Genomic DNA, 26,183 nt, shown 5'->3' with positions numbered 1-26,183 from the left:
ATATTAAATGATCGAAACGACTGTTGACTCTGAATGCACTGCTGAAGACTGATTTAACTGAAAGAATAAGCATCTCCTGAAAGAACATACATTAAAACTTGTGTTAAAACTCCGCAAATACCATCCTCAAATCGTTCATCACCATCAACGAATGGATACTCTACACAAGTGTTTTTCAGCTGGATGTGAGCATGAGAGCTCCCAGGTATGCCGTGGAAATAACAGTGTAGTGCCCCTGGGTCCTGACCTGACAGAGACAAACTCCATAGGTGGTCAAGACCTGTCTGAGGATGATGCGACTAACTGGAGAAGCAGCTCCATGATCGCTGTTTTGCAGACACGGCACTTAGAGAGCACTTTAGCAGCCAAGAGACATGTCGGCAGTGATTCTCACAGAGCCAGGCGATAGTGGGCATAGAGTTACCTCTGAACCCAGTTCAGTAAAGTGAGACAGAGAAAGGACTGCATGTTTGAGCACTAAAAGGGACAAAGCAGCTAGTAGACGCATCCAAAGTGTTCAGTAAGTGCTGTGTCTGCAAACGGCAATTGCTGAGCTGCCCTTTTTTTCGCTGGTGTCTCCTATAGATGTAATGTTTTGGTGGTTGGTAGAATCGTGGTATGCCTTGGGATTTTTTACGTTACAGAAAACGTGCCACCATAGAAAAACAGTTGGAAAACTCTGCTCTACCTACACCTTTGCTCCTGGCATGCTAAGAAAGTTCTCTGTAGCTGCTATCTCACTTAAAAAAGGACACCGTGCATTACTTGGGTGGTTATATTGCATTCTTTGCATAAATTACTGCAAACTTGTGAATCATGGGTAGAGGTAATCATTAAACCTGTATTTCACAGAATGTTGTCATTATATTAGAGCAGTCAGCATTGTAAGCTACCTGGCAGACCAGCGAGTTCAATATAAAGGCACTAGAGACATAGTTTGGCTTTAGTGCCACTCAAAGATAACTTATTTAGCAGTTATAGAATATAACATTGATTTATCTTCTTACACAAAAGTGAAATGGAAATAAAAAGAGACAGCGTCATTTTCACCTTTGCCGGCTTTCCTCTATTATTGCTCCTTCACTGCCATTAACCCCCCCTTCCCTACTCCCTTTCCTCCCACTCCCTTGCACTTATGTCAGCATAAATGAAGAAAACGAACACCAGTGCACGTACTGACATGTGGCGAGGTGTTATGAACTGCGTCATATGAAACTTGAAGCCTTTATATGAAAATTTTATCTCTCAAAAGTTTTAAAGGTAGTATATAAATATGGTATTGGATGTGTATTGTCACGCGTGTGTATTTGGGTGACAACTTAAGGACTCACTTGATGGTAATTACCCGCCTAACCAGGGGTTGGCACTGTGTACTAATGCCTTCTCTTTTTCGTTCTCTGCAGATTGACAGGCCACTCATCTCTGACGTCATTTCCAGTGACCCTCCTCTTCTTGCCGGGCGTTTGGCCGTCTTAGGCAGTTTAGCTTTGAACTCGCGTCTGGAAAGATGTTACTTTGTTGTTCCTTTTTTTGAAAGTCAATTTCTTTTTCTTATTATTTTCAACAATACACTGTATGGGCACGGCTTGTCTAACCCTTTTTAGTATTACTTTCTATTTCTTACAGTATATAATTCTTTAGGTTCACACTTAAGATTTTTTTATTATTGTATAATAATGTAAAAATAAAACAAAATACATGAAAATGCCACCCTGACCAAAGCACTGCCTGAGGCATTTGCCTTGTTGACGGCCCTGGATGCAACAATATTTTTATGCATTAAACAAGACACATTAATCATAAAAATTAACAGATTAACTTTCCCATGCCTACTTTCAAAATTTCAGGCTATTGTATGGCATATTTAAGGGTTACTTTGCCAATAAGCCAGGGCAGGGCATACATTTTTCTGGGAAGCCGGGCAGGTGTCTTTGAAGCTTCCTGATTATCTAAAAGCTCCAAGAATGCCTGGTATTTTTAGCATTTAGGGGATAGCTTGAGTAAGAAATGAGCCGGCTGATGACCCCAACACCTCTTCACATTTAAAGATTTAATTTTAATTAAACTGACTTAATTTTAAAGATTTAAAGATTTAAATTTAATTGCTGCTACTGTAGAGACAGGCACAGGTACTTTGTGACCCTAAGACAGTCACATCATCTGCATTTTTGCTTCCCAGGTCCTCCCTGCGTGGAGTTTGCATGTTCTCCCCGTGTCTGCGTGGGTTTCCTCCCACAGTCCAAAGACATGCGGGTTAGGTGGACTGGCGATTCTAAATTGGCCCTAGTGTGTGCTTGGTGTGTGGGTGTGTTTGTGTGTGTCCTGCGGTGGGTTGGCACCCTGCCCGGGATTGGTTCCTGCCTTGTGCCCTGTGTTGGCTGGGATTGGCTCCAGCAGACCCCTGTGACCCTGTGTTCGGATTCAGCGGGTTGGAAAATGGCTGGGTGGCTGTAAAAATCAAACCAGAATATAACACAAAGCAACAGCACATATGCCTGCAGGTCATACTAAGCAGTTTTCCATATGATGGAAATTTACATTCCTTTTTCAGCTACTTTACCTTCACAGCTTCTTTTGTCAGGAGCAAGGTCAAACCCGGGATCACACGCACACTTGTAGCTGCCAAGTGTATTCACACAACGCTGTTCACAGCCACCATTGTCTGGCCTGGAGCACTCGTCCACCTCTGAGGAGAAAAGACAAAAATAAAAAATCAGGATGATTAACAATAATGGTTACAGTAGTATCTCTGATATAAAATCACATAATTATCAATCAATCAAACCTTAGAATACAATACAGCAAAAATTAAACCAAAACACTTATGTAAAATAGAGAAAATGAAGACTGGACAGCACGAGAATTTTGGACAAGACAGGATGTCAATAATACTGTACTGTGCCAAAATAAAACCTGAAATAAGACAGAAAGTCATGTAGCTGGAGGGTCCCTAAACCTCAAAATGATCTGAGATTTTCCAGTATTTTAAATGCAGCTGAAGGGACGTTACATAACACTTCCCTAATTGTGCTAGAGGTGATGTGGCTGTTTCTGCTGCTTTATTATTTGCCACCCCTACAGACTGCCTCAAGCCCATGATGATTCAATTCTCCTTGTTTCCAATTCTTCTTCCTTGCCATACAGTGTAGCTGGACAGAGGAATCAAACCCAGACCTTCACCCACCACCTCCCCTGTTTCATACCTGACTGGTAAGTTTTTCACTGTACTGAGGAAAGGGTTTTGTCCTGCCATTTGTATAGAAAACCCAACAATTAAACTTATTGTAATCTTGTGTGGTGGACGGCAGAAATGCAGAAAGAATATCTCAACATTGGAATATGGAAAGCCAGAAACAAATGTCATTATCAAAAAAATCCTCTCCAGAAGGCGCTCTCCTAGATCCCCTTTAGCCACAGGCTCATTCCTCCATAGTGTGCTAAGGAGCGACTCTGGGCATCTGCCTGCTGCTATCAGGCAATTCGATGCCTCCCGCAGATATCCCATTCACACATAAGCATTTTAGAGCAACACCCGAATGCTCCCAAACAGTTTGAAAACTTACGTGCCATTATTTCTAATGATACTATTCATACCTGAGAGTTTTCGCTGTGACTGATTTAGAAAACTCCTGCATACAGCAGTTTTCAAGCATTTTTGGCTGAACGTTGGTTTCCTTTGAAATGAAAGGTAACGCTCATAAAATGCCGGCAGAAGAAAACAGAAGAGCGTTTTGGAAGTGTTTCTGCAGAAAGTCAGTGGCTCTTCAAGGATGAAGCTGCTTATTGAAACTAATAAAAAAAAATATGTCAGATTCATTGTGCATGAGTGTGGATCGGTCTTCAAGTGTCAGCTCTCGAGGGACAAGTTAAGGTACGTAGCCTGTAATCAAATGACAAGAACTCAACAAAAGCCATAGGTGTACACTTAGTTTTAATCAGGTTAAAGTTTGGTAAAGATGTTTTGTCAAACAGGCAGAGTGGTAGCACAGAGCTTTTCCTTACAGCTACATTTGCAGCAAAAAAACATCTCTGCTACCAGATTGCACACAGCACACTCGTCTCTGCTTAGCTCTTTTAAGGCTTTTATTTTCCAGTGGTGCCCCATGCCCCACTGCCTCCATTGTAAAGTGCCAATGAGGGCAGAATATTTTTAAAAATTTAGAGAAAATGTTTAAACTTTAGAACACAATTTAGCATGGTAAATGCATACAGGTGCTGGTCATAAAATTAGAATATCATGACAAAGTTGATTTATTTCAGTAATTCCATTCAAAAAGTGAAACTTGTATATTAGATTCATTCATTACACACAGACTGATGTATTTCAAATGTTTATTTCTTTTAATGTTGATGATTATAACTGACAACTAATGAAAGTCCCAAATTCAGTATCTTGGAAAATTAGAATATCAATTAAGACCAAAGCAAAAAAAAGGATTTTTAGAAATGTTGGCCAACTGAAAGGTATGAACATGAAAAGTATGAGCATGTACAGCACTCAATATTTAGTTGGGGCTCCTTTGGCCTGGATTACTGCAGCAATGCGGCGTGGCATGGAGTCGATCAGACTGTGGCACTGCTCAGGTGTTATGAGAGCCCATGTTGCCCTGATAGTGGCCTTCAGCTCTTCTGAATTGTTGGGTCTGGCGTATTGCATCTTCCTCTTCACAATACCCCATAGATTTTCTATGGGGTTAAGGTCAGGCGAGTTTGCTGGCCAATCAAGAACAGGGATACCATGGTCCTTAAACCAGGTACTGGTAGCTTTGGCACTGTGTGCAGGTGCCAGGTCCTGTTGGAAAATGAAATCTGCATCTCCATAAAGTTCGTCAGCAGCAGGAAGCATGAAGTGCTCTAAAACTTCCTGGTAGACGGCTGTGTTGACCTTGGACCTCAGAAAACACAATGGACCAACACCAGCAGATGACATGGCACCCCAAACCTTCACTGACTGTGGAAACTTTATACTGGACCTCACGCAACATGGATTCTGTGCCTCTCCTCTCTTCCTCCAGACTCTGGGACCTTGATTTCCAAAATTTACTCTCATCAGAGAACATAACTTTGAACCACTCAGCAGCAGTCCAAAGGCGAGACGCTTCTGACGTTGTCTCTTGTTCAAGAGTGGCTCGACACAAGGAGTGCGACAGCTGAAACCCATGTCTTGCATACGTCTGTGTGTGGTGGTTCTTGAAGCACTGACTCCAGCTGCAGTCCACTCTTTGTGAATCTCCCCCACATTTTTGAATGGGTTTTGTTTCACAATCCTCTCCAGGGTGCGGTTATCCCTATTGCTTGTACACTTTTTTCTACCACATCTTGTCCTTCCCTTCGCCTCTCTATTAATGTGCTTGGACACAGAGCTCTGTGAACAGCCAGCCTCTTTAGCAATGACCTTTTGTGTCTTGCCCTCCTTGTGCAAGGTGTCAATGGTCGTCTTTTGGACAACTGTCAAGTCAGCAGTCTTCCCCATGATTGTGTAGCCTACAGAACTCGACTGAGAGACAATTTAAAGGCTTTTGCAGGTGTTTTGAGTTAATTCGCTGATTAGAGTGTGGCACCAGGTGTCTTCAATATTGAACCTTTTCACAATATTCGAATTTTCCGAGATACTGAATTTGGGACTTTCATTAGTTGTCAGTTATAATCATCAAAATTAAAAGAAGTAAACATTTGAAATACATTAGTCTGTGTGTAATGAATGAATCTAATATACAAGTTTCACTTTTTGAATGGAATTACTGAAATAAATCAACTTTGTCATGATATTCTAATTTTATGACCAGCACCTGTATATACCAAATTTATGAATTTTGACCTGGAAAATACTGAACTGATTCTTTAATATTAAACATTTTAATCATTTTCAATAAATTGTCATTTAAGATACTTACCTGAAAATTGCTCCAGGGACAATGTACAATAGCTGAGCCTGAAATCTGACCCCCAAAGGTCATGCAAAAAGCCAGCTTCCCCTCAGGGATTAGTACAATCAAAAAAAAAGAAAAAGAAAAACAATAGCTTTCTGAAAAGGAAGCATGCAGTATATTCTGAGGGAAAAGTGTAGAAATGTATACAAAAGAGCCATTGCTTTCAGGAAGGCGTGTTTTATCTAATGAGAAAAGCTTTGTTTTATGGTGTTACAAATGTTTACTTATTTTTTCCACTGGATCTTTAAGAAATTCTGTTAAATGCTGATTCAGAGTGTGCAATGTAATGCAATGTAACTGATTCCATAAGAATGCTTTATTATAGCATGCTCCTGGTATAGTTTACAAGCCACTTGTGAATCTGGTGCTTTGATATTTTATCTGTGACATCAGAATCGTGGATTTAGATAGATAGATAGATAGATAGATAGATAGACAGACAGACAGACAGACAGACAGACAGACAGACAGACAGATAGATAGGCACTATATGATAGACAGGCAAGAAAGGCACCATATAACTGATAGACAGAACTTTGCCATATACAATTTCTTTTATTAGGAATTTGTCATTTTTTGCATACCCCAACTTACTCTCCAGACAATTTTGGGCTCAGAGCACAGGGTCAGCTATTTCTACAGCACTACTTGAGCACTTGCAGGTTAAGGATCTTGCTCAACGGCCCAGCGGAGTAGTATTCCTTCTGCCACTGCCATGATTCGAACTGGCAACCTTCGAGTTACCAGACCCTTTAGCCAGAGAGCTACCACTCCACCCACTTTTTTGTGATTTTTCAATCCCTTTTTTTAATCATTATTTGTGCCCAAGTCGCTTAAGTGTCATATATTAAAGATAGGGTCACTTTAAATTCTATGAGCCAACACCTTTAGGAAGAAAGACTGTATTCGAAGGCAGGTTTGGGAAGGCAGTTGACAACCTAATTACCAGTGTATCCTTTCTTTGTTTGTCTGAGACTATATTTATACCTCTTTTGAAACTGGAGAAATTGCTGACAGGAACAAAGCTTGACTGGACTGCCAATGGTGACTGAATCTACCTGAGCTGAGTTATTGGAAACTACACACTCTGACTCACACAAGAGGCATGGCAAGGACCATTAGAATTGGATAAATTATCTAGTGGAGAGCATCTCTCTCAGTTGCCATATTTTGTTTGTTTATTGCCACTCCACTCAAAGGCCATGTGGGAGCAGAGAGTAAGTTAGACCAGAAACCAATCAACATAAGACCGAGAGCCACCTGGTAGCCTAGTATCAGGCTGTGTTATTTTAACTACACTCACTCATTATACTGAGCTATTACCTATCATATTATCTATAACAAATTAATAAATGTGTAACTTTCCCTTCTGCATGTCCTGTTACTCTATCTAATTGCCTGATGTAAAAGAAGTACAATAGCAGCCAACCCTGATGTGAGTGATAAAGAGTACAGTGGAACCTCGGTTCACGAACGTCTCGGAACACGTACAAATCGATTTACGACCAAAAAGTTTGCCAAACTTTTGCATCTGTTCACGACCACACACTCAGTACATGAACAAGCCAGTTCCCCTTTTGGTTTGTACATGTTCAGTTTCTCCCTGTGCATTTCCTGTGCAGCGAGCGAGAAAAAGAGAGAGAGAGCGCGACACACACACGAGAGAGAGACACACATACAGGCGTGCGAGAGAGACACACACACACAGGCGCGAGAGAGACAGAGGGCTGGACGCATAAGGTAGAGAAGGCAGTTAAAGAATGCACTGGGCTTGTTTTTGTTTTCACTTCTGTTTTCAGCGATCGGTTCGTAGCGTGCATTGTTGCAATGTTACTTTTCTTGGTGGTTTATTAAATTACGGATTTTTCAAATGTTCATTTTTTTCCCTGTGCTTAAAACGCATTAAAAAAAGTGTTTTTTAGCGAGCGGTTCCTAGCACTATAGTGTGAACTATTGCAGTGTTAGTTTTCTCTGTTGTTCAAGGTTTTCTCAGTGTTATTCAATGTTTTTACATTTTGTTTACTATTACGCTGTGCATTCTATGGTATAATTAACTATATTTGTGCTTAAAAACTTAAAAAAAAATATATATTTACATACAGTTCGCATGGTCTGGAACGGATTAATTGTATTTACATACAATCCTATGGGGGAAATTATTTCGGTTCACAACCAAATCGGGTTATGACCAGAGTTTTGGAAATAATTATGGTCGTGAACCGAGGTTCCACTGTACGTGGTTTCTGTCAACACTAGAATACCTGACGTTTGCGATTTTTTTCGGAGTCCCAAACCTTCTTAAATTTCCCTGACATATGCTAAGAAGTTCGTATCTCCTTATCACTGCGCTGTTAGCCCACTTTTGTTTTGCAAATGTGTGGATTAGCAGAAGTAGCCTGCTACACCCCCTACCCCCCATTCAGTCAGATGAAGGCATCACCCTGATGCAATCCTCACAACTGAAGTCTGTGTTGAAGTGTTTATCTGGCAATGCGTTTGTAGGGAATTAGACATGTTAATGAAATTCTGTGATTTGAAATACATATATTTCATGTGTGTTCCATGTCTACAACATCTGTGTAAATATAGAATGACAGAGGAAATGCGAGGCAAGAAATGCTGAACACACAGCTAAGACAGAAAATGTTTTCCATATATTATAGTAATAACAACATAATTTTGATGTGAAGTGTAGGATATGTGAAGACTGAAGCCCAAATATCCAATAAACACTTTCACAAAAGGTGCAACAAAACAAGTATGCTTTGTCACAGGTGGCTGGGAGGGGTGACCCGGCCAGGACGCCCCGGAGGACCGAAAGAGGGCTTACGCCTTCCCCAGACCACGTGGGGGTGACCGCTTGCCTTGGGAGTCCTGGACCTCAGCACTTCTGCCACACCCGGAAGTGCTGGGGGGAAGAGGACCGGGGACACCCGGAGTGTTTCCGGGTGCGCAGCCGGCACTTCTGCCACACTGGGGAGTGCCGGTGAAAGATTGTTGGGAAGCACCTGGAGCACATCCGGTTGTTTATAAAAGGGGCCGCCTCCCTTCATTCAGGACTTGAATCGGGTGGAAGAAGGACGAGGTCTGGGAGGAGGCGGCCTGAAGAGAAGGCATTGTTGTTGTTGGCCAGGACTTTGGGGACTTGGGGACTGTGGAGCACTTTATTGTAAATATGGACACTGTAAATAAACGTGTGTGGGGTGATTTGAACGTGTCTGCCTGTATGTGTCCAGGTCATGTTCCACAGCTTTTATTCACGAATAAAACCGAAGACATTTCTCAACTGACATGTCGGTACAAAGTAAAAGACGTTCGCATACGTGTGTGTTTGCACATTTCATTTTCAGCCAGTTGTCAGAGTGGTAATGCCAAGATGGCGCAGTGAAAAGCTATCGTTTAGCAACCTATGTGAGGTAATAGGTTTGAATCCTGTGTTTTCTCTGCGTTTAGCACTTTGAGTAGTGAGCTGCTATTATTATTATCATATAATAAAAACATACATTTGCTGTGAGTGTGTAACAGCCTGTGTAAATTTATGGTACTTGTAAAAGATGCTACTTTTCATTACACAATGATTTTTTTTATTCAGTTTTATTCTTGGATTCTTAAATAAAACTGAATTTTAATGATTGCCTGGCTACTTGCACCGTGATAAGGAGCTGCAAGCTTTTTGGAGTATTTCAGGGATATTTAAGGAGGTTAGGGACTACGAAACAAATTGTAAACTTCAGAGGTTCTAATGTTAAGGTCCACGTAACAAAGAGTATAAAGCAGAATTGGGATCCTACCACAATAAAACAATGATACTTAGTTTTCTGTTCTGAAAACAAAAAAAGACTCTGCTTGTTGTACTGCCCTGTTAAGTGAGAAATGACAAAACTTGCACGGTCAAGAAAGTGGTGTTCATTTCATTTTATTTTAACTGTTACTAAGTGTCAGGCATAGGGCATACTTGGCTGGCAGAGTATTGCAGTGGCAACGACACCATTAGTATGTCACACAGTAAGGTTGTAACCTTCAAGGAAACCTCTAGGCAGGGGGAACATCCACACTAGGTGAAAAATGACCATACAGCCCTATATACCGTATTTCCTTTAGAGCAGGTCTGGTTGAGGAACGCTGTTCCTGCTGAAATGTTCCCTTCAGTACAGCAGCAGGGTTATGTCTCTCAACCACTGTGAACTTTATACACAGTCTCCTTTTGATCACTTCTCTTACATTTTGTTGCTGTTCACACTGTATATTATAAATGTACTGCAGCCTGAAATGGAAAACGAAAGCAGAGAGGATCCACCATATCCAGATGAAAGGTAAACATGCGGTTTCATTCAACAGTGAAAGAATGGCCAATCTGAATCCTGTTTTGTCTTTTCTTTATATGTACATACAACACATCTTTAATGTCAAGAAATCAACTTTGTGGAGCATGCATTAGTCTGGTTCTGTCTCTAAGTGCCTGTTCATGTTGCCACACTTTGCTTCCTTACTAAGGATGATAGTGAACTATACCTTTAAAAAAATTAGCTGCAAAGCCTGCCTTGTTGATGGAGCCATCAGACACAAACTTCATCCACAGCTGGTTGGAGGTTGATTTGACGTCATCTGGTTTTTCATATCCACAGTAGTGGCCAATGAGGGGGCTGTCATCATGGACTCCATCCCGGATCTCCAGAAAGTCATAGGCACAATTGTCATGTCTTTCAATCTTTGAACGTAAAATAAATTGATCAGTCAATCTTTGTTTTGTGGGGGATCTTTTGCAATGAGCACTAGCACAAGACAAGAATACGAAACAAAGCAACGCAGAAGATGTAAATTGTGAGATGCACCAAACACAAAGTAAAAATAACAAGACCCATCAGGTATGTGTGCTTGCTGGGTTGTGAATCAGTGTGTTGAAAACCAAGGTTCTATGTGTAGGGTACTCCAATGTCAGCACCCCCCCACCTACATCAGTCAACAGTGCCTTGAGGAAGAGGAGCACGTCACCTATCTCGGTAGCACTGTGGCGACAGACAGTGGGTCTGACCATGGCACCCTGTGTCTGATTGAGAAGTCGATGTGCCGCTTGGGGCTTATCTGAAAATATAATTCGATTGTAATTCCTACTGCTATCTATGCCAGTGAAACGTGGAAGGTGACTGCGACCATCGCGAAATGCCTGAAAGTGTTCCAGCAACGGTGCCACTGACAGATCCTTTGTATCTCACACCGTGATCACGTCAGAAATGAAGAAGTGTATCAAAGAACCGCTACTTGCCCTCGATATTGTCACTGACCTGTTTTGTTCTGTGGGCCACCTTCTCCGCATGCTCAAGTGGCCATGCTGTGGACACCAGTGCATGGGAAACAGAAACAAGAGCGACTGAGGCAAACCTGGTGGCACACATTTCTCGAAGACCTTTGTGCAGTCAGCTTGGCACAGAACGAAATCGAGACTGCTACTGCTGACCAAGCTCAATGGCAATCGCTTTTAGGCCAATAGTTTAAGGGTAAATGCTCCCTGCTGGCCTCACCAACACCTCTTCCAGTAGCTTCTCCTAGATGGTCTCCCATCCAAGTACTGGCCAGGCCCGAATGTGCTTAGCTTCAGGTGGATGACCTCCACCTGGCGCAGGAAGAACTAACTCTAAGTAAGTCATTTTAAACAAGTTATTCAGCACAGTTCACACTTTCCTTAAAATAAATGTGCACTTCGCACACTGTGAACTGTATTTCCGTGTTTCTCTTTTGCAACTTGCTCATTCTCGGTATACAATCTACTAGGGGGTCTATTTATCATCTGCATGTTGGGTCTGTTCTGGCATGGAGACCATCGACACAGAACATTATCAAAAACACACCATTCCCAGCATGAAGCATGGCAGTGACAGCATCAGGCTGTGGGGATGCTTCTCTGCAGCAGGCCCTGGAAGCCTTGTAAGGGGAAAATTAATGCAGCAAAACATGGTGATGTTCTGGAGCAAAACCTGATTTGGCAGAAGATTTGTTTTCTAACAAGACAACGACACCAAGCATAAAGGCAAAGCTACATAGGGATGGACTTCAGAACAACAATGTGAATGTCCTGAAGTGGCAGAGTCCCAGTCCACATCTCAATCTGATAGAGAATTTGTGGCTGGGCTTCACAAAGGCTGTTCATTCACAATCAAAATGCCACCCGACACAGCTGAGCAGTTTGGAAGGAAGAAAAAGAATGGAGAAAACTGCAGTGTGTAGCTGGGCAAAGCTGAGAGACCACTAAACACAGACTCAAGGCTCTCGCGGCCGCAGTCTACTAAATACTGACTTGAAGGGGGTGAAATCTTATGTGATCATTCTGAGTTTAACATGTTCTAAACATTTACATCACTTTAAAGTGGCGCAGTGGTAATGCTGCTGCCTTGCAATAAGGAACCCAGGGTTTGTATCCTGGGTCCCTCCTTCGTGGCGTCTCTACATGTTCTCCCCGTGTCTGCGTGGGTTTCCTCCCCCAGTCCAAAGATATGCAGGTTAGATGGACTGGTGTTACTAAATTGTCCATTGTGTGCGTTTGGTGTGTGCGTTCGCCCTGTGATGGACTGGCGCCCTGTCCAGGGTTTGTTCCTGCCTTGCCAGCTGAGATAGGCTTCAGAAGACCCTCACAACCCTGTTTAGGACTAAGGTCGTTGGAGAATGACTAGCTCACTTTAGAGAGACTTGTTTTTTCACTTTGACATTTAGGAGCCTTTTCCTGTTGATTAGTGCCAACAAAGTCAAATAAAATCCACCGTGATTCAATGGTGTATAATGAAAACACTTTTTATAGGCGCTGTACTCTTGAGAAAGTGTTTAGCATTTTAAATTAGAAGGCTGATGGTTCCATCACAACTTCCAGATATGTGCACTGTACCTGTAAAGATGCTAACATAATGCTAACATTTCCTGCTTGACCGTTTTCTTTCATTGTTGTTAATACAGTTTCAAAACCAATTAGTTGGTTATACATTGCTATGTGTCCACAAGATGGCAGCATAGACTGAGTTTGCAATGCAAAAGAGCCTCTTAGGGATGCAACAGGCACAAATCCATACATTAATAATAATGATAGTTCATTACATTTATATAGCTCTTTTCTTGCTACTCAAAGCTCTTTAGTGAGTGGGGAGCCACTTCAACCACCACTAACGTGCAACATCCAACTGGGTGATGTGATGGCAGCCATTTCTGCACCAGTATGCTCACCACACATTAGCAGATAGGTGATGAAGTGGTGACAGAGAGAGCCAGTTAGAGATGGGGGATGATAAGGGGGTCAGAATGACTAGGCTTGGTGGGCAATTTAGCTGGGTCATTGGGATACACCCTGCTCTTTACAAAGGATGCCCTGGGATCTTTTATGACCACATGGAGTCAGGACCTTGATTTTACATCTCATGTAAAGGACGGCGCCATCACTGCACTGGGGCAATGGGATCCACAAATGGACCACGGGGTAAGCGCCCCCTGCTGGCCTCACCAACACCTCTTCCAGCAGCAACTCAAGCTTTTCCTACAGTAGATGGTCTCCCATCCAAGTACTGCCCAGGTCCGAATGTGTTTAGCTTCAGGTGGATGTCATCTTCTGAAGTGCAGGTGGTATGGCTGCTGTATTTTCTCTCTACCCCCCCCAAGGCCCCCCCCCCCCCCGAGTGCTGATGAGCTGTAGCTTAACCCAGCAAGAACAAACAAAAGGTTGAATCCAATCACAAAAACTATTGTGAAGGGAGCCTTCCACGATGATTTCTGTCCTTTTTCTAACCTGCTTGTTCACTACAGTGCCACAGAAAGGTGAAGTCAATCATCAGAAGTGGTAGATCAAAGCTGACGTGGGCACACAAACACACCCACCCTAAAGATAAGAAATGCATTCATTCAGCTCCTGGATAGATGAGGTGTCTGCCGAGTTTCCTAAACTGTGCTGGAGGGAGATTGTTCTTACCATTTCAAAATGTTGCTTGTACTTTGTGTGTACTTGTTTCACTGTCTGTGAGTTTATATGTTAAAACGTTTATGCAGAATGGAGGTAATAAGCTGCCAGACAGTAAAACCAATTAAGCAAGAAGCTCATTTAAAGCCTGAAAAAATCATAAAATGTATAGTGCTTCTCTGTGGACCCCTTGATATTGCATGGCTGGTGTCGCCTCAATGATAAGACTAAAAAAGCAAAGGCAGCAGTTCACAGTCCCAATCAGTAGGTTGACATACAACCCTGGTGTGTATGGGTGAAAAAAATATTCTTAGTGTTGGGGTGCCAACCGGGTTGCCCCCTTTATTCTGGTTGCATGGAAAGTAAATAGGCATCCCTTTGGTGGTGAAATAAAAGTAAATAATCTCAGTGATTAATGAGATCAAAAGGTTTGGGGAGCTCTGTCCTTCTCAGTGATTCGGGTTGAAATGAGACCACGACATTCAGGGGGCGTCTCCTTTTAATACCAGTGCTTTCAGAAGGAGTATAAGGGGTATGGTCAGTTGCCCTGAGGAGGGTTGGGGCATCTTCTCAAGGCAGAAGGAGAAAAAAAGACAAGCGTCTGTTAGCGGCAGCGCCTCCTCTCACCCTGGCGGGGGATTACATATCTGGATGTCATAGATGGGTTATCAGCTTCAGCTTAAAAAACAAAAAAATTTAATTCAGACATCGATTTAATGTTCTAGGGGGCTACTGAGTCAAACGCTTTACAAAGTACAATACAATTTCAGTATAAGCTGCCCTGTTAGACATCTTGAGACTCTGCAGGGCACCCCCCTAAAGTTTCTGGATATCATGGCCGGCCTGTACACTGGTCTACTGTGAGTGCTGTGCAGAGTGGAGGCAGAACCTCTGTTTTTCTCCCAGTTGATTCTGGGGTTCGTCGGGGGTGCGTTGTGCTCCTACTCTGTTCAATGCTTGTATGGACTGGGTGTTGGGCAAGGTTGTGGGGTCCAGCGGCTGTGGGACATCTGTTGGTGAAGAAAGATTCACTGATCTTGACTTTGCTGACGATGCTGTGATCTCGTGGAGTCAATGGAGGTTCTGATCGGGTCTCTCGAGAGACTGAGTGAGGAGTCCGAGTGTCTGGGCTTCCGTGTGTCCTGGATAAAAACCAAGAGCCAGGCCTTTAATAATTCTTTAATAATAATTAATTCTTTGCATTTATATAGCACTTTTCTCACTACTCAAAGCGCTCAGCAATTGCAGGTTAAGGGCCTTGCTCAATGGCCCAACAGAGCAGAGTCCCTTTTTGGCATTTACGGGATTCGAACTGGCAACCTTCCGTTTGCCAGTGCAGTTCCTTAGTCTCAGAGCCACCACTCCTCCCAAATGACCTAGTGGGCACAGCCATCAGCAGTGTGTCTGTCTGCAGAGAGAGTGTCGACCTCGTCAAGAGGTTTACTTACCTTGGCAGTGACATTCATGTCTCTGGTGACTCTTCCTATGAACTCAGTAGACGGATTGGGAGAGTATGGGGGGGGGTCATGAGGTCGCTGGAAAGGGGTGTGTGGCACAAAAGGACGAAGGTCCAAGTCTTTAGAGTCCTGGTGCTCCCTGTATTGTATGGTTGCCAGACATGGACGGTATCCAGTGATCTGGTCTCCTTCAGTACTGTGTCTCTTCAGAGAATCCTTGGGTACCGCTGATTTTACTTTGAATGAGCAGTTTCTTACGGAGTCCCAAATGAAGCACATTACCGGCATTGTGGGGGAGGGTCAATTACGGCATTACGGTCATGTGGGGTGATTCCCCGAGGGTCATCTGGCTTGCAGAATCTTCATTGTTGAGGAGCCAAGAGACTGGACCAGGCCAAGGGGACGCTCACGTAACACCTGGATGTGACAGATGGATGGTCATTTCCAAGGGTGTGACTGAGACTGTGTGTTTGCCTAGGGGTGGCCAACCAGAATCATAAGCTGTTTCGTTGTGTGGTAGGTGTGGCAACGTGCTGTATCAGTGCATGCTCCCCAAACTGACCTGACCTGGGTCTACTATTGCAGATTTCAGTTCTGCACCCAGTCCTAGGTCCATTTTGCTCTTGTAGATGGAGGAATTGAACTTTTATGAGCAGATGACAACTTATTATACACAACAAGCTTCATTATGAAAGCCGACAAACGTGGACAAGTTCCTCAAATGCCCTGTAACATCACCTACTCTAAACTCTTCTAATTCCATATCAGCCACACAAGATTCCTCACATACAGTAAGTCCGAACCAAACAGGAATATTAAAACTACACACAGCCCAGATTTTCTAAGGTATACATCTACTTTCGCCATGAAGTGTGGTGGGTAACGGCCGTTGTGCATTATCTGCAGTTTGGCACTGCCAAACGAAATCAAGAAGCCTTCAGCTATGGATATTTGAAAACAAACCAAGCTACTTACCAAAGTAAATTATCCAACCTTTTTAAATGAAAAGATGAAAATATTGAGGCTCCACAAAAAAATTGTAGCATACTTGTATAACAAGCCAGCAGGTACTTGGGGCAATGTCTCATTGCACACTGAAGTGCCAAATATAAGAAAACACACCGTGACCACCAGTGGGTGCTGCAGCAGCCCAAACCTTAGACATAACCACACAAACACAAGTTTCAGTATAAATAAAATTTTAAACAAGTACCTTATATAAAGGCTTTAAAAAGGGCATAAACCAAATACAGCACTATTCATACCTCTAGGCGAGCTTTGCCCTCCTTGCACCCGACTCCAACTCACTTGGATGTGTTTGAGTGGTCTCTTTAATCTTGGATCCGGGACTATTTCTAGTCCTAGGGCATAGCCTGATGGAAGTACTTCAGGGACAAATGGAAGTCCCACAAACTAGGGATTATTACTCCCTTCAGTTCCCCCCAGTGGCCCCCACGAACCCAACAGGGCTGCCTCACAAGACCACAGGTTCCAGCATAGCCTGCAGGTGTCTGCGTGGGGATCCTGATCCAGTGAGGCTGCCACCTAACATACTGGGGAAGAAATGTCCCACATAAATCGTCTTCCCTTGTCCTTCCGTTACACTGGCCTCCCGGGTGGGTAAGGATCCCTGTTCAGTACCGGCTGGGATGCCAAACTCTGCATGCCATCCATTACAGCTCATCTTCTCTTGTGCAATAGACACGTGTGCTGATATACTGTATGAGACAAGTCCACTGCCAGCAAACTAAAACATATTCCTCTCTGCACTCTCTTCGTTTAGCCCCAATTTCAACAAACTTGTTAAAACAAATCAGACAAGCCCAGGTTAGCCATTAAAAAAAAAATGGACCCTAAATATGACCCAGTATGTTGAGTTATTTTTGGATGTGTATTTCATTTATGTTTACTGTATTGAAATGTTGAAAAATGATTTACTGTGTCACGCATGTGCGTCAGAGGATCATCTTCTAGGCTCGTCAGAGGTAAGCACTCCCACCCCGGGACACAAGGGGGAGCTGTTCTCTTTTCCCACCCACAGCTCATAGAAGACACCCAATGAGAGAAAAGACTCCGCCTATTCGGTCCAAGGACTATAAGAGCAGGATGTTTCCAGTAGGAGGTGTCTCATTTGGGAACAAGCAACCCACTGAACGGAGCTCCAACCTAAAGCCTGACTGCTCTTCAGGGCCTTGTCGCTTAACTTAAAAATCAGACATCATTTTTGTTCTGTTCTACGCCATCGTGTGCCTGTTAATTTTTAATTGACTATGTTATTTCACGGGCGGCACGGTGGCGCAGTGGGTAGCGCTGCTGCCTCGCAGTTGGGAGATCTGGGGACCTGGGTTCGCTTCCCGGGTCCTCCCTGCGTGGAGTTTGCATGTTCTCCCTGTGTCTGCGTGGGTTTCCTCCGGGCGCTCCGGTTTCCTCCCACAGTCCAAAGACATGCAGGTTAGGTGGATTGGTGATTCTAAATTGGCCCTAGTGTGTGCTTGGTGTGTGGGTGTGTTTGTGTGTGTCCTGTGGTGGGTTGGCACCCTGCCCAGGATTGTTTCCTGCCTTGTGCCCTGTGTTGGCTGGGATTGGCTCCAGCAGACCCCCGTGACCCTGTGTTCGGATTCAGCGGGTTGGGAAATGGATGGATGGATGTTATTTCACTAAGCCGCAACATTTCTTTTGGAATTTTGTATTCCTCTCAGTTGTCGACAATTGTCATTTGTTAATGTGTGCCATTCAGGGGAAAATGTTGGATGGTTTAAATTAAAATGTCTGCTAATAAAAGGCCACCACTGAAGAAAAATAGCTAAAATTGGGTCCAATGGCCAAAAAGGTTGAGAACCACTGCCCTAACACACACATGCCAGTGCCCACACACTCATCTCAAAGACCTAAAAGGAGGTCCCCCCCCACCCCACACACACATACATACCCACACTCATATGCGCAGCCCTGACAGGACCACATGCACAACTTATTTTACCTCAAAGGCCTGGAAGGACAGGCCCACATGGAAGCCTTGACTCACGGTGATCTTCCAGATGCATTCCTTAGAGGGTCGGTAATCATCAGGGTAGTTAGGTGACTGGATCTGCCCCACATCCTTGTTTATGTCTCCCCCACAGATGGCTTGAAAAATCAAAATGGATGTCAGCTGCTTTTAGATGAGTCTTTATACACAGATTCAAACATTTGATTGATAAGAATAAATTATTCTGGACGAGACAACATCTGCCAGAGCATGCAACACAACCCATGAAGCTCTGCACTTTGAATGAGTTGCTAAAAGAGTGAATTTGAAAGAAGAAAGCAGCCAACAAAAGTAAAGGAAGTAGTGGATCTGCTGCTAGGACTTCTTGAAAGATTGGCCTCTGGGTTGCAAGGTATTATTTATCTTTACGGAGCACAACGACAGATGAGTGTAGCACTTCACTGTGTCACTCTGGTTACCACAAGGGTTTCAGGCCAGCTTACCACACTCTAACACTTCATCACTCTTACCTCCATTTCTACTGCGGGTTAAACTCCATCCACACATCAAGTCACTTCTCATCTCATAGCCTAATGCAGCAGTAAAGTAAGCACAAGAAGCTTGTGGCCTTCATGACAACAGCCCTCTAACTAATGGGCTGCCTTATAACACATTCACTGACACAGTACACCAGGGGTCCCCAATTCCGGTTCTGGAGGGTCACAGTGGCTGAAGGTTTTCATTCTAACCCTTTTCTCAATTAGTAACCTGTTTATGATGATAATTACCATATATACTTGTGGATAAGTTCTCCATTGGATAAGTCGGGACTTGATTTTATAGTATAATTTCTGGTATTTTCTAAAGTCAGTCGTATAAGACGAATGCAGAAAACTCACGCTATTGGTCCAAGAGATTTTGATATGCTAACGCCTGCCTCAGAGAGTAACCACAGAGCACATGGCCTTTTTTTTTATGTGGGTGCCGCAATGTGCTGTATCAGCGCGTGCTCCTAACCTCTCTCTCTCTCGCTCTCTCTATTGTGCCTGCGTGACCACACAGTAATACCTGAACTCTTCCGAAGCGACATTTGTACTGTTTTGTGTCTTTTGTATCACACGCCCTCATACACCTTTATAATAAGGGCATCCCTTATCTATGATGAAGCGTTCGATCAGAAGAAAATATGCAGCTGGTTTTAAATTAAAAGTTGGCGAAAGAAATTGGTAAATGCGCTGCTGCAATAAAATTCGATGTGTCTGAGAAACTGATGTGAGATTGGAGGAAGCAAGAAGTTGTAAAAAAAAAAAAAATTAAGTGTCACATTTTTGAACAGGCGTATAAGTCGGGGTCTGATTTTATGATCGATTTTTCGGGTTTCAAGATCCGACTTATACACGAGTATATACGGTAACTTCTTATGAATTAATTTTAATTGACTTGTTTTTTAAGATTTGTTCCTCTGAATTGCTTCATTTCTTTCCTTAAATGGCACTGAAACAGAAATGAAATGTGAAATGAGTGAATCAACAGAAGACCAACTAAGTCAGAGCCTCAAACTTGAACCAATTTCACTCCAACCAGTTGCTTCATTAGATGCCGATTCTCGTTATTAATTAAACCCGTTCTTTAATTCCATGGCTTGCTGCTGCTCTCATTATGCAATCGCCTACATTTCCAAATTTGTTGATTTTCTCTTTTCTAAGTGAACTGTTAAAATGTTTTGGAGATCTGAGACCTTCCTCTTTCTTTATTTTCAGATATTGTATGATGGACTCAGTTTGCCGGTCATGTTTTCGTTCATTTTGCATCTCATTTTTGCTTTTCTGCTAATTAAGAAAAAAGAAACAATTATTGGGTCAGAGTCTTCAAGAGCAAGTCAATTCAAATTAATTCAAAGAAGTTAATTAGCAGCCAAAACAGGTCACTAATTAAGAAAAGGGTGAGAATGAAAACCTGCAGCCACTGCGGCCCTCCAGGACCAGAGTTGGGGACCTCTGGCATACACTAAAGCAGCCACTGAACAGTTCCTTCGTTATTTTTTAACTGTAAATCTGTTATATGGGAAAACGTAGCCAGTAGGGAAATGGAAAACTGTCTACTAGCCCTGGGCACACCGGTCCACACTGGCAAGCTTGTGAAGATGATCCCTTGCCAGACAAAATTGCAATGTATTTGTGAAACATGGTTATCTGGAATACAACCAACCTTCCTTACCTTCATAGACTGCAAAAAATCCTTTGCCTAGAATGTTGCTGCTGCTCCGAAACTCAATCCAGAGTCTGCTGTCTGTGGATAAGATGGGCTCAGGGATTTTATCGCCACAAAATCTGCCTGGAAGAACAAAGCCACTCATAGAAATGATACATTACAAATGCCATTTCTATCTTGCACTGAGAATGCATCTGAATATGAACCTGAATTAGGTATGCTTCTGATATGAGGTAGCCCGATGATTTCAGTTATGAGATAAAAACACAGAGTTACAATTCCACCCAATAATAAAGACCATCTCACATTAGATGAATTTTCCAGTGATTTTCACTTGAAATCTTCATTTATATAATCTTAAGAGATTCTCATGTGAAGACCTTCAGCAACTCAGCGGCAAAACCAAAAATTGCAAAAGTGAGGGCCTGGAAACATTTGGGTGGGAAAGCCCTACGTATTTTCTTGAATTATTAATTTTTTCGTACATGGGAGCTAGTTCCAGTTGGGGTGGGGTCCCCCCTTAGAGATCAGAGCAGCTCAATTGATTGAAAACTAATCTATGTTCTGGGGTAGGGAGATCGATTGGAGATTAGAGCAGCTTGATTTATTGATGAGTTGATCGATTGTCCCAGAGGTTGGATCCCTCCTTAAAGTTTGGAGCAGCTTGTTCACTGCCTAACAATCAAAGGTCTTGTCCCCCTTGGAGATTAGAGCAGCTTGATTCATTGACAAGCCAATCGAATGTCCAGGGTGTGGGGAGTTTGTTAGAGTAGCTCAATTGATTGACAGTTGATCAAAGGTCCGACGTGGGGAGACCCTTTGGAGATTACAATGACTCAATTCATTGACGAGTCGAATGAACATCTGGGGAGAACTGGATCCCTCCTTGAAGTACAGCATGGCGGAATTCATTGACAATCAATCTAAGGTCTTTTCCCTCTTGTAAATCAGAGTGGCTTGACCCATTGACTAACCAATCGAATGTCCATGGATGGGAGAATTTGGCGTATGGTTTGGATTCTCCGCTTGAAGTTTAGAGGGAATCAATTGATTGACAAGTGATCAAAGGTCTGGGGTGAGGGGGAGCCCTTGGAGATTAGAGTGGCTTGATTCATTGAGGAGTTGAACAAATGCTGGGGTTGGATCCCTTCTTGAAGTTTATAGCGGCTCGACCTATTGCCTAACGATCAAAGATCTTGTCCCCCTTGGAGATTAGAGCAGCTCAATTCATTGAAGAGTCGATCGAATGGCCAGGATGTGTGGGGCTGGATCCCCCCCCTTGAAGTTTTGAGAGGCTCAACTGATTGACAATTGATCAAAGGTCTGACGTGTGGGACCCTTTGGAGATTACAATGGATGAAATCATTGACGAGACGATAGAATGACAGATGTCTGAGGTGGATTGGATCCCTCTTTGATGTTTTGGACAGGACAATTAATCTAAAATCAATCTAAGGTTTATCCTCCTTGAAAATTAGACAAACCGATCGAATGGCCAAGGATGGGGGTATGGGGGGCTTGGATTCCTCCCTTGAAGTTTAGCGAGAGTCAATTGATTGAAAACTGGGGATCCCTTGGAGCGACTTGATTCATTGATGAGTTGCTCAAATGCCCAGGTTGGCTCCCTCCTTGAAGTTTAGTGAAACTTGAATCATTGCCTAACGATAAAAGGTCTTGTCCCCTTAGGAGATTAGAGCAGGCTTGAGATTAAACAGGTTTGATTTTCTCTTTAGTTGTAGTAGTGGCTCTGTGTGCGTGAGAGCTGGCAACCAATGAATGCTCATACAGAAATACAATGCATAGAATGCAGGGAGGAGGGTAAAGGAATGTGGGTGTTTTGGACTTCACACGCAGAAGAGAAGCTCACCTGTCTGATGTGTTGTGATTTACATACCATGAAAAAATGGGAAACTGAACTCACAGTACCTCACTTCGTACAGCACTGGCTCCATCAGGCAACACGATAAAGGCTGTCAGAAAAGGTGGCGAGCAAAACTATGCTTGAAGGTCAGCATGCCCACCGATTTACAGTCTTGTAAAGCCAATGTCTTAACATTAATGTGTTTATTTTATTATATTTTTAAATTGCAAATTGAAATATTTTTAATATTACTGGGTTAAAGACTGAATATTGTGCAGCAAGCCTACTGGGATAAACCAACTTTCAATGGCCAAGCATTCCATCACCAATTAACATCATACATCTTTAGCATTCTCAGGGCACAACTTAGTATAATTTAGAATACTCAGAGAAAAACTGCTTCAGAGTTTAGGAAAATGTATAAACTCCATTAAGTGACCATGTTGCCCATTTGCAAAAGGTAAAAGTGCATTCATTTCAAATGTAAAGTTTTTTTTCTTACCTGAGCTAATTGTCAAGTAGCATAAAGCTGGTGGTGGATGTGAACCTTCCTGCCCTCTCGCTATAAAAGCAGTCAGGCGTCCACAGTCAAGCAGTCAATACGTTTTTATATAGTCTTAGTCTAAAGTGACTACTCTTTTTCTCCCAAACAGTTTCTTTTGCACAATATACGGGGAAGATCCCCAACTCTTTTTTGTTGTGATTGTGTCTTTCTACAATACCGTATATATATTGTATTTTTTTATTATATTTTTTTTCATTAATACAGTTACTTTAATAAATACAGTCACTTGAAAACATTTGGGAACCACTCTTAATTCTTTGGATGTTTGTTGATCATTGGCTGAGCTTTCAAAGTAGCAACTTCCTTTTAATATCTGACATGGCTTATGGAAACAGTAGTATTTCAGCAGTGACATTAAGTTTATTGCATTAACAGAAAATATGCATCTTAACAAAATTAGACAGGTGCATAAATTTGGGCACCCAAACAGAGTTATGACATCAATACTTAGTTGAGCCTCCTTTTTCAAATATAATAGCCTCTAGACGCCTCCTATAGCCTTTGATGAGTGTCTGGATTCTGGATGGAGGTATTTCTGACCACTCTTCATACAAAATCTCTCCAGTTCAGTTCAATTTGATGGCTGCCGAGTATGGACAGCCTGCTTCAAATCATCCCATAGATTTTCGATGATATTTAAGTCAGGGGACTGTGACGGCCATTCCAGAACATTGTACTTCTCCCTCTGCATGAATGCCTTTGTAGATTTTGAACAGTGTTTTAGGTCATTGTCTTGTTGGAATATCCAACCCCTGCGTAACTTCAACTTTATGACTGATGCTTGAACATTATCCTGAAGAATTTGTTGATATTGGGTTGAATTCATTCAACCCTCGACTTTAACAAGGGCCCCAGTCCCTGAACTAGCCACACAGCCCCACAGCATGATGGAACCTCCACTAAATTTGACAGCAGGTAGCAGGTGTTTTTCTTGGAATGCGATGTTCTTCTTCCGCCATGCAAAGCATTTTTTGTTATGACCAAATAACTAAATTTTTGTCTCATCAGTCCAAAGCACTTTGTTCCAAAATGAATCTGGCTTGTCTTTGTCTTTGTTGAAAGTAGAGTCAATTATTATGCAGGCTGAGAGGGGTTCCCAAACTTTTTCATATGACTGTATGTGGCATCTCTTTGCTCCTGTCAGCGTGTTTTCTCGCATGAATTTTACTGTTCATAAATATGGCTTAAACGAATGGCACCTCAAAACTATTACCTATTTGAACATGTAAAAACAGATTCAAGATGGAAACCAAAAAGCCCCATCTGTAACTTACCAAGCAGAGGGGCTTTTCTCCAGTAGCCATCACGCACCTCAACATAGTCGTACCAGCAGAGACGACTTTTGAAAAGGTCCATTGACGTGAAGTTTAATATCACCTACAAGAGGGAGGATATGTTAGTAAGGGGAGACTTGCCGTCATCCATCTAAAATAGCTGTAAAGACAACAACAAGGACACCTTACAAGATGCCACCTTACAAGATTCAGACTTCATTTCTTCTGTAGAGCTTACAACATAAGCTCAGTAAAGTTAACAGGACATGTGTGTTTCATCCATCGCTCAAACAAGTCTGAATGATTTCTGTAACAAGTCTATCTAAGAAAACTGGATTCTACTCAGATGAGACAAACATGACTTTAAATAAATTCTTCCACTAACTTGGCAAAACAAACATCACATTAATAACTGTACAGATCTTGCTATAAATATTTTCTGAAATGATTTAGTGATTTTTCTAGGTAAGCCAACAGTGTTTAAGAAATGCTGTCAGAGTTTAATGGAGGTATTCTCATTCATGGCAATGGATTCACAGTCATGTCAATTTATACAGTGAACAAAAATACTGTACTGGATTTTACATTATCCTCGTCATAATGAGGAAATTTAATTAAAAGAATGAATTTGTTTAAAAAATACAACTTGTCATAAATCTCAAACTAATATTGAATCATCAATAGCACATATCATCATGTCAGAATACAGCATCTGTCATCACAGCCCCCTTACAGATACTTCTTTGATATCTCATACAGCGGCACCAAAAAGTTTACTGGGGTCAGCAAATTGTTTCCAAATTTTCAGATAAGAGTAATTGTAGCTCATCTGTGTTAGTGAATTGTACATTTTTATTCGATTTGCAGATTTATGTATTGTCACTGGTATGGTAGATCAATAGACCTGCTCAGCTGAAGTACACAGATAAACCAAATCCGCCAATTAAAGTGCAATGGTTGGGGCAAAAGACACGTTATTCCTTGAGTTACCCCTCTGCTCCATAGTTTCAAATTTCAGATCAAACAATTGAGACGTGATTAAAGTGCACATTGTATATTTGCATATATTTTGGTGTCAGCGTGTAGAAATGACAACACATTTTATATAATAATCTATTGTTATCTCACTCTGTTTCGACACATGTCAATATTGTAATATAAAATGAGCAAGGTAAATTATCCATAATCTTATAAAATAGCCATATTTGATGTCCACCTATTGACCACTTATATCTACATTGTTTTCAACAGTTTATGTTTGTTGCATGTGAGTTATTAAGTTTCTGCCACGGAACACACTGACATACAGCATTTAAACGTATAGTTCATACTATTGAAACAAAAAAAACTGTTTTATCTCATGACAGTTATTCTAAGTTACGTATACTGACCAGGTTGACATGTTGTTGCATTGTCTTGTTCTGTTTGGGATGGGACCAGCTGTATAAGCATTTTCCCTCTCAAAAGCTGATTCCTATGTCAGTATGACACCAAAGTTGTACCAGTTAAAAACGCGTAAATCTTAAGGGAAACAGTGATGGATGCCAGTCTGAGAGGAGAGGTGGCAATCTGTGAGCAGCAATGTGGTTTCATGCCAGGAAAGAGTACTACAGATGCAAGTGTAGATGGAGAAGAAGGTCAGAAGGAATTGCATTGCGTGTTTGTGGACTTTGAGAAAGCGTATGACAGGGTGCCAAGAGAGGAGTTGTACTCTATGAGGAAGTTGAGAGAAGCAGTAAAGTAAGTGAGGGCGGTGCAGGATATGCATGAAGACAGTGTGACTGCAGTGAGGAATGACAGCCTGGTTCAAGGTGACAGTGGGATTACTTTAAGGATCAGCTCTGAACCCCTTCCTCATTGCAATAGTGATGGACAGGTTCAAATATGAGGTCACACTAGTGTCTCCGTGGACTATGTTGTTTGCGGAAGACATTGTGATCTGCGGTGAGAGTCGGCAATAGGTTGACGCAAACCTGGACAGGTGGAG

General features: G+C 42.3%; 1 protein-coding gene across 3 annotated transcripts in view; it reads right to left on the bottom strand.

The window, feature by feature from the left end:
* Nucleotides 1–26,183, bottom strand: part of LOC114647313 (tolloid-like protein 2) — a 339,436-nt gene that overhangs the window by 41,141 nt on the left and 272,112 nt on the right. For all 3 annotated transcript variants that reach the window (XM_051923412.1, XM_028796002.2, XM_051923413.1), the window contains 5 exons: nt 24,197–24,299; nt 20,503–20,619; nt 18,298–18,443; nt 10,443–10,638; nt 2,561–2,686 (listed from right to left, as the gene is read on the bottom strand). In XM_051923412.1, coding sequence (XP_051779372.1) covers nt 2,561–2,686; nt 10,443–10,638; nt 18,298–18,443; nt 20,503–20,619; nt 24,197–24,299 — 688 coding nt within the window. The remainder of the gene's footprint in view (nt 1–2,560; nt 2,687–10,442; nt 10,639–18,297; nt 18,444–20,502; nt 20,620–24,196; nt 24,300–26,183) is intronic.

This window comes from Erpetoichthys calabaricus, chromosome 2, assembly GCF_900747795.2.
Source record: "Erpetoichthys calabaricus chromosome 2, fErpCal1.3, whole genome shotgun sequence".
Lineage (NCBI taxonomy): Eukaryota > Metazoa > Chordata > Cladistia > Polypteriformes > Polypteridae > Erpetoichthys > Erpetoichthys calabaricus.
The sequence above is the reverse complement of the archived record's forward strand: the minus strand, read 5'-3'. Positions and strand labels throughout refer to the sequence as shown.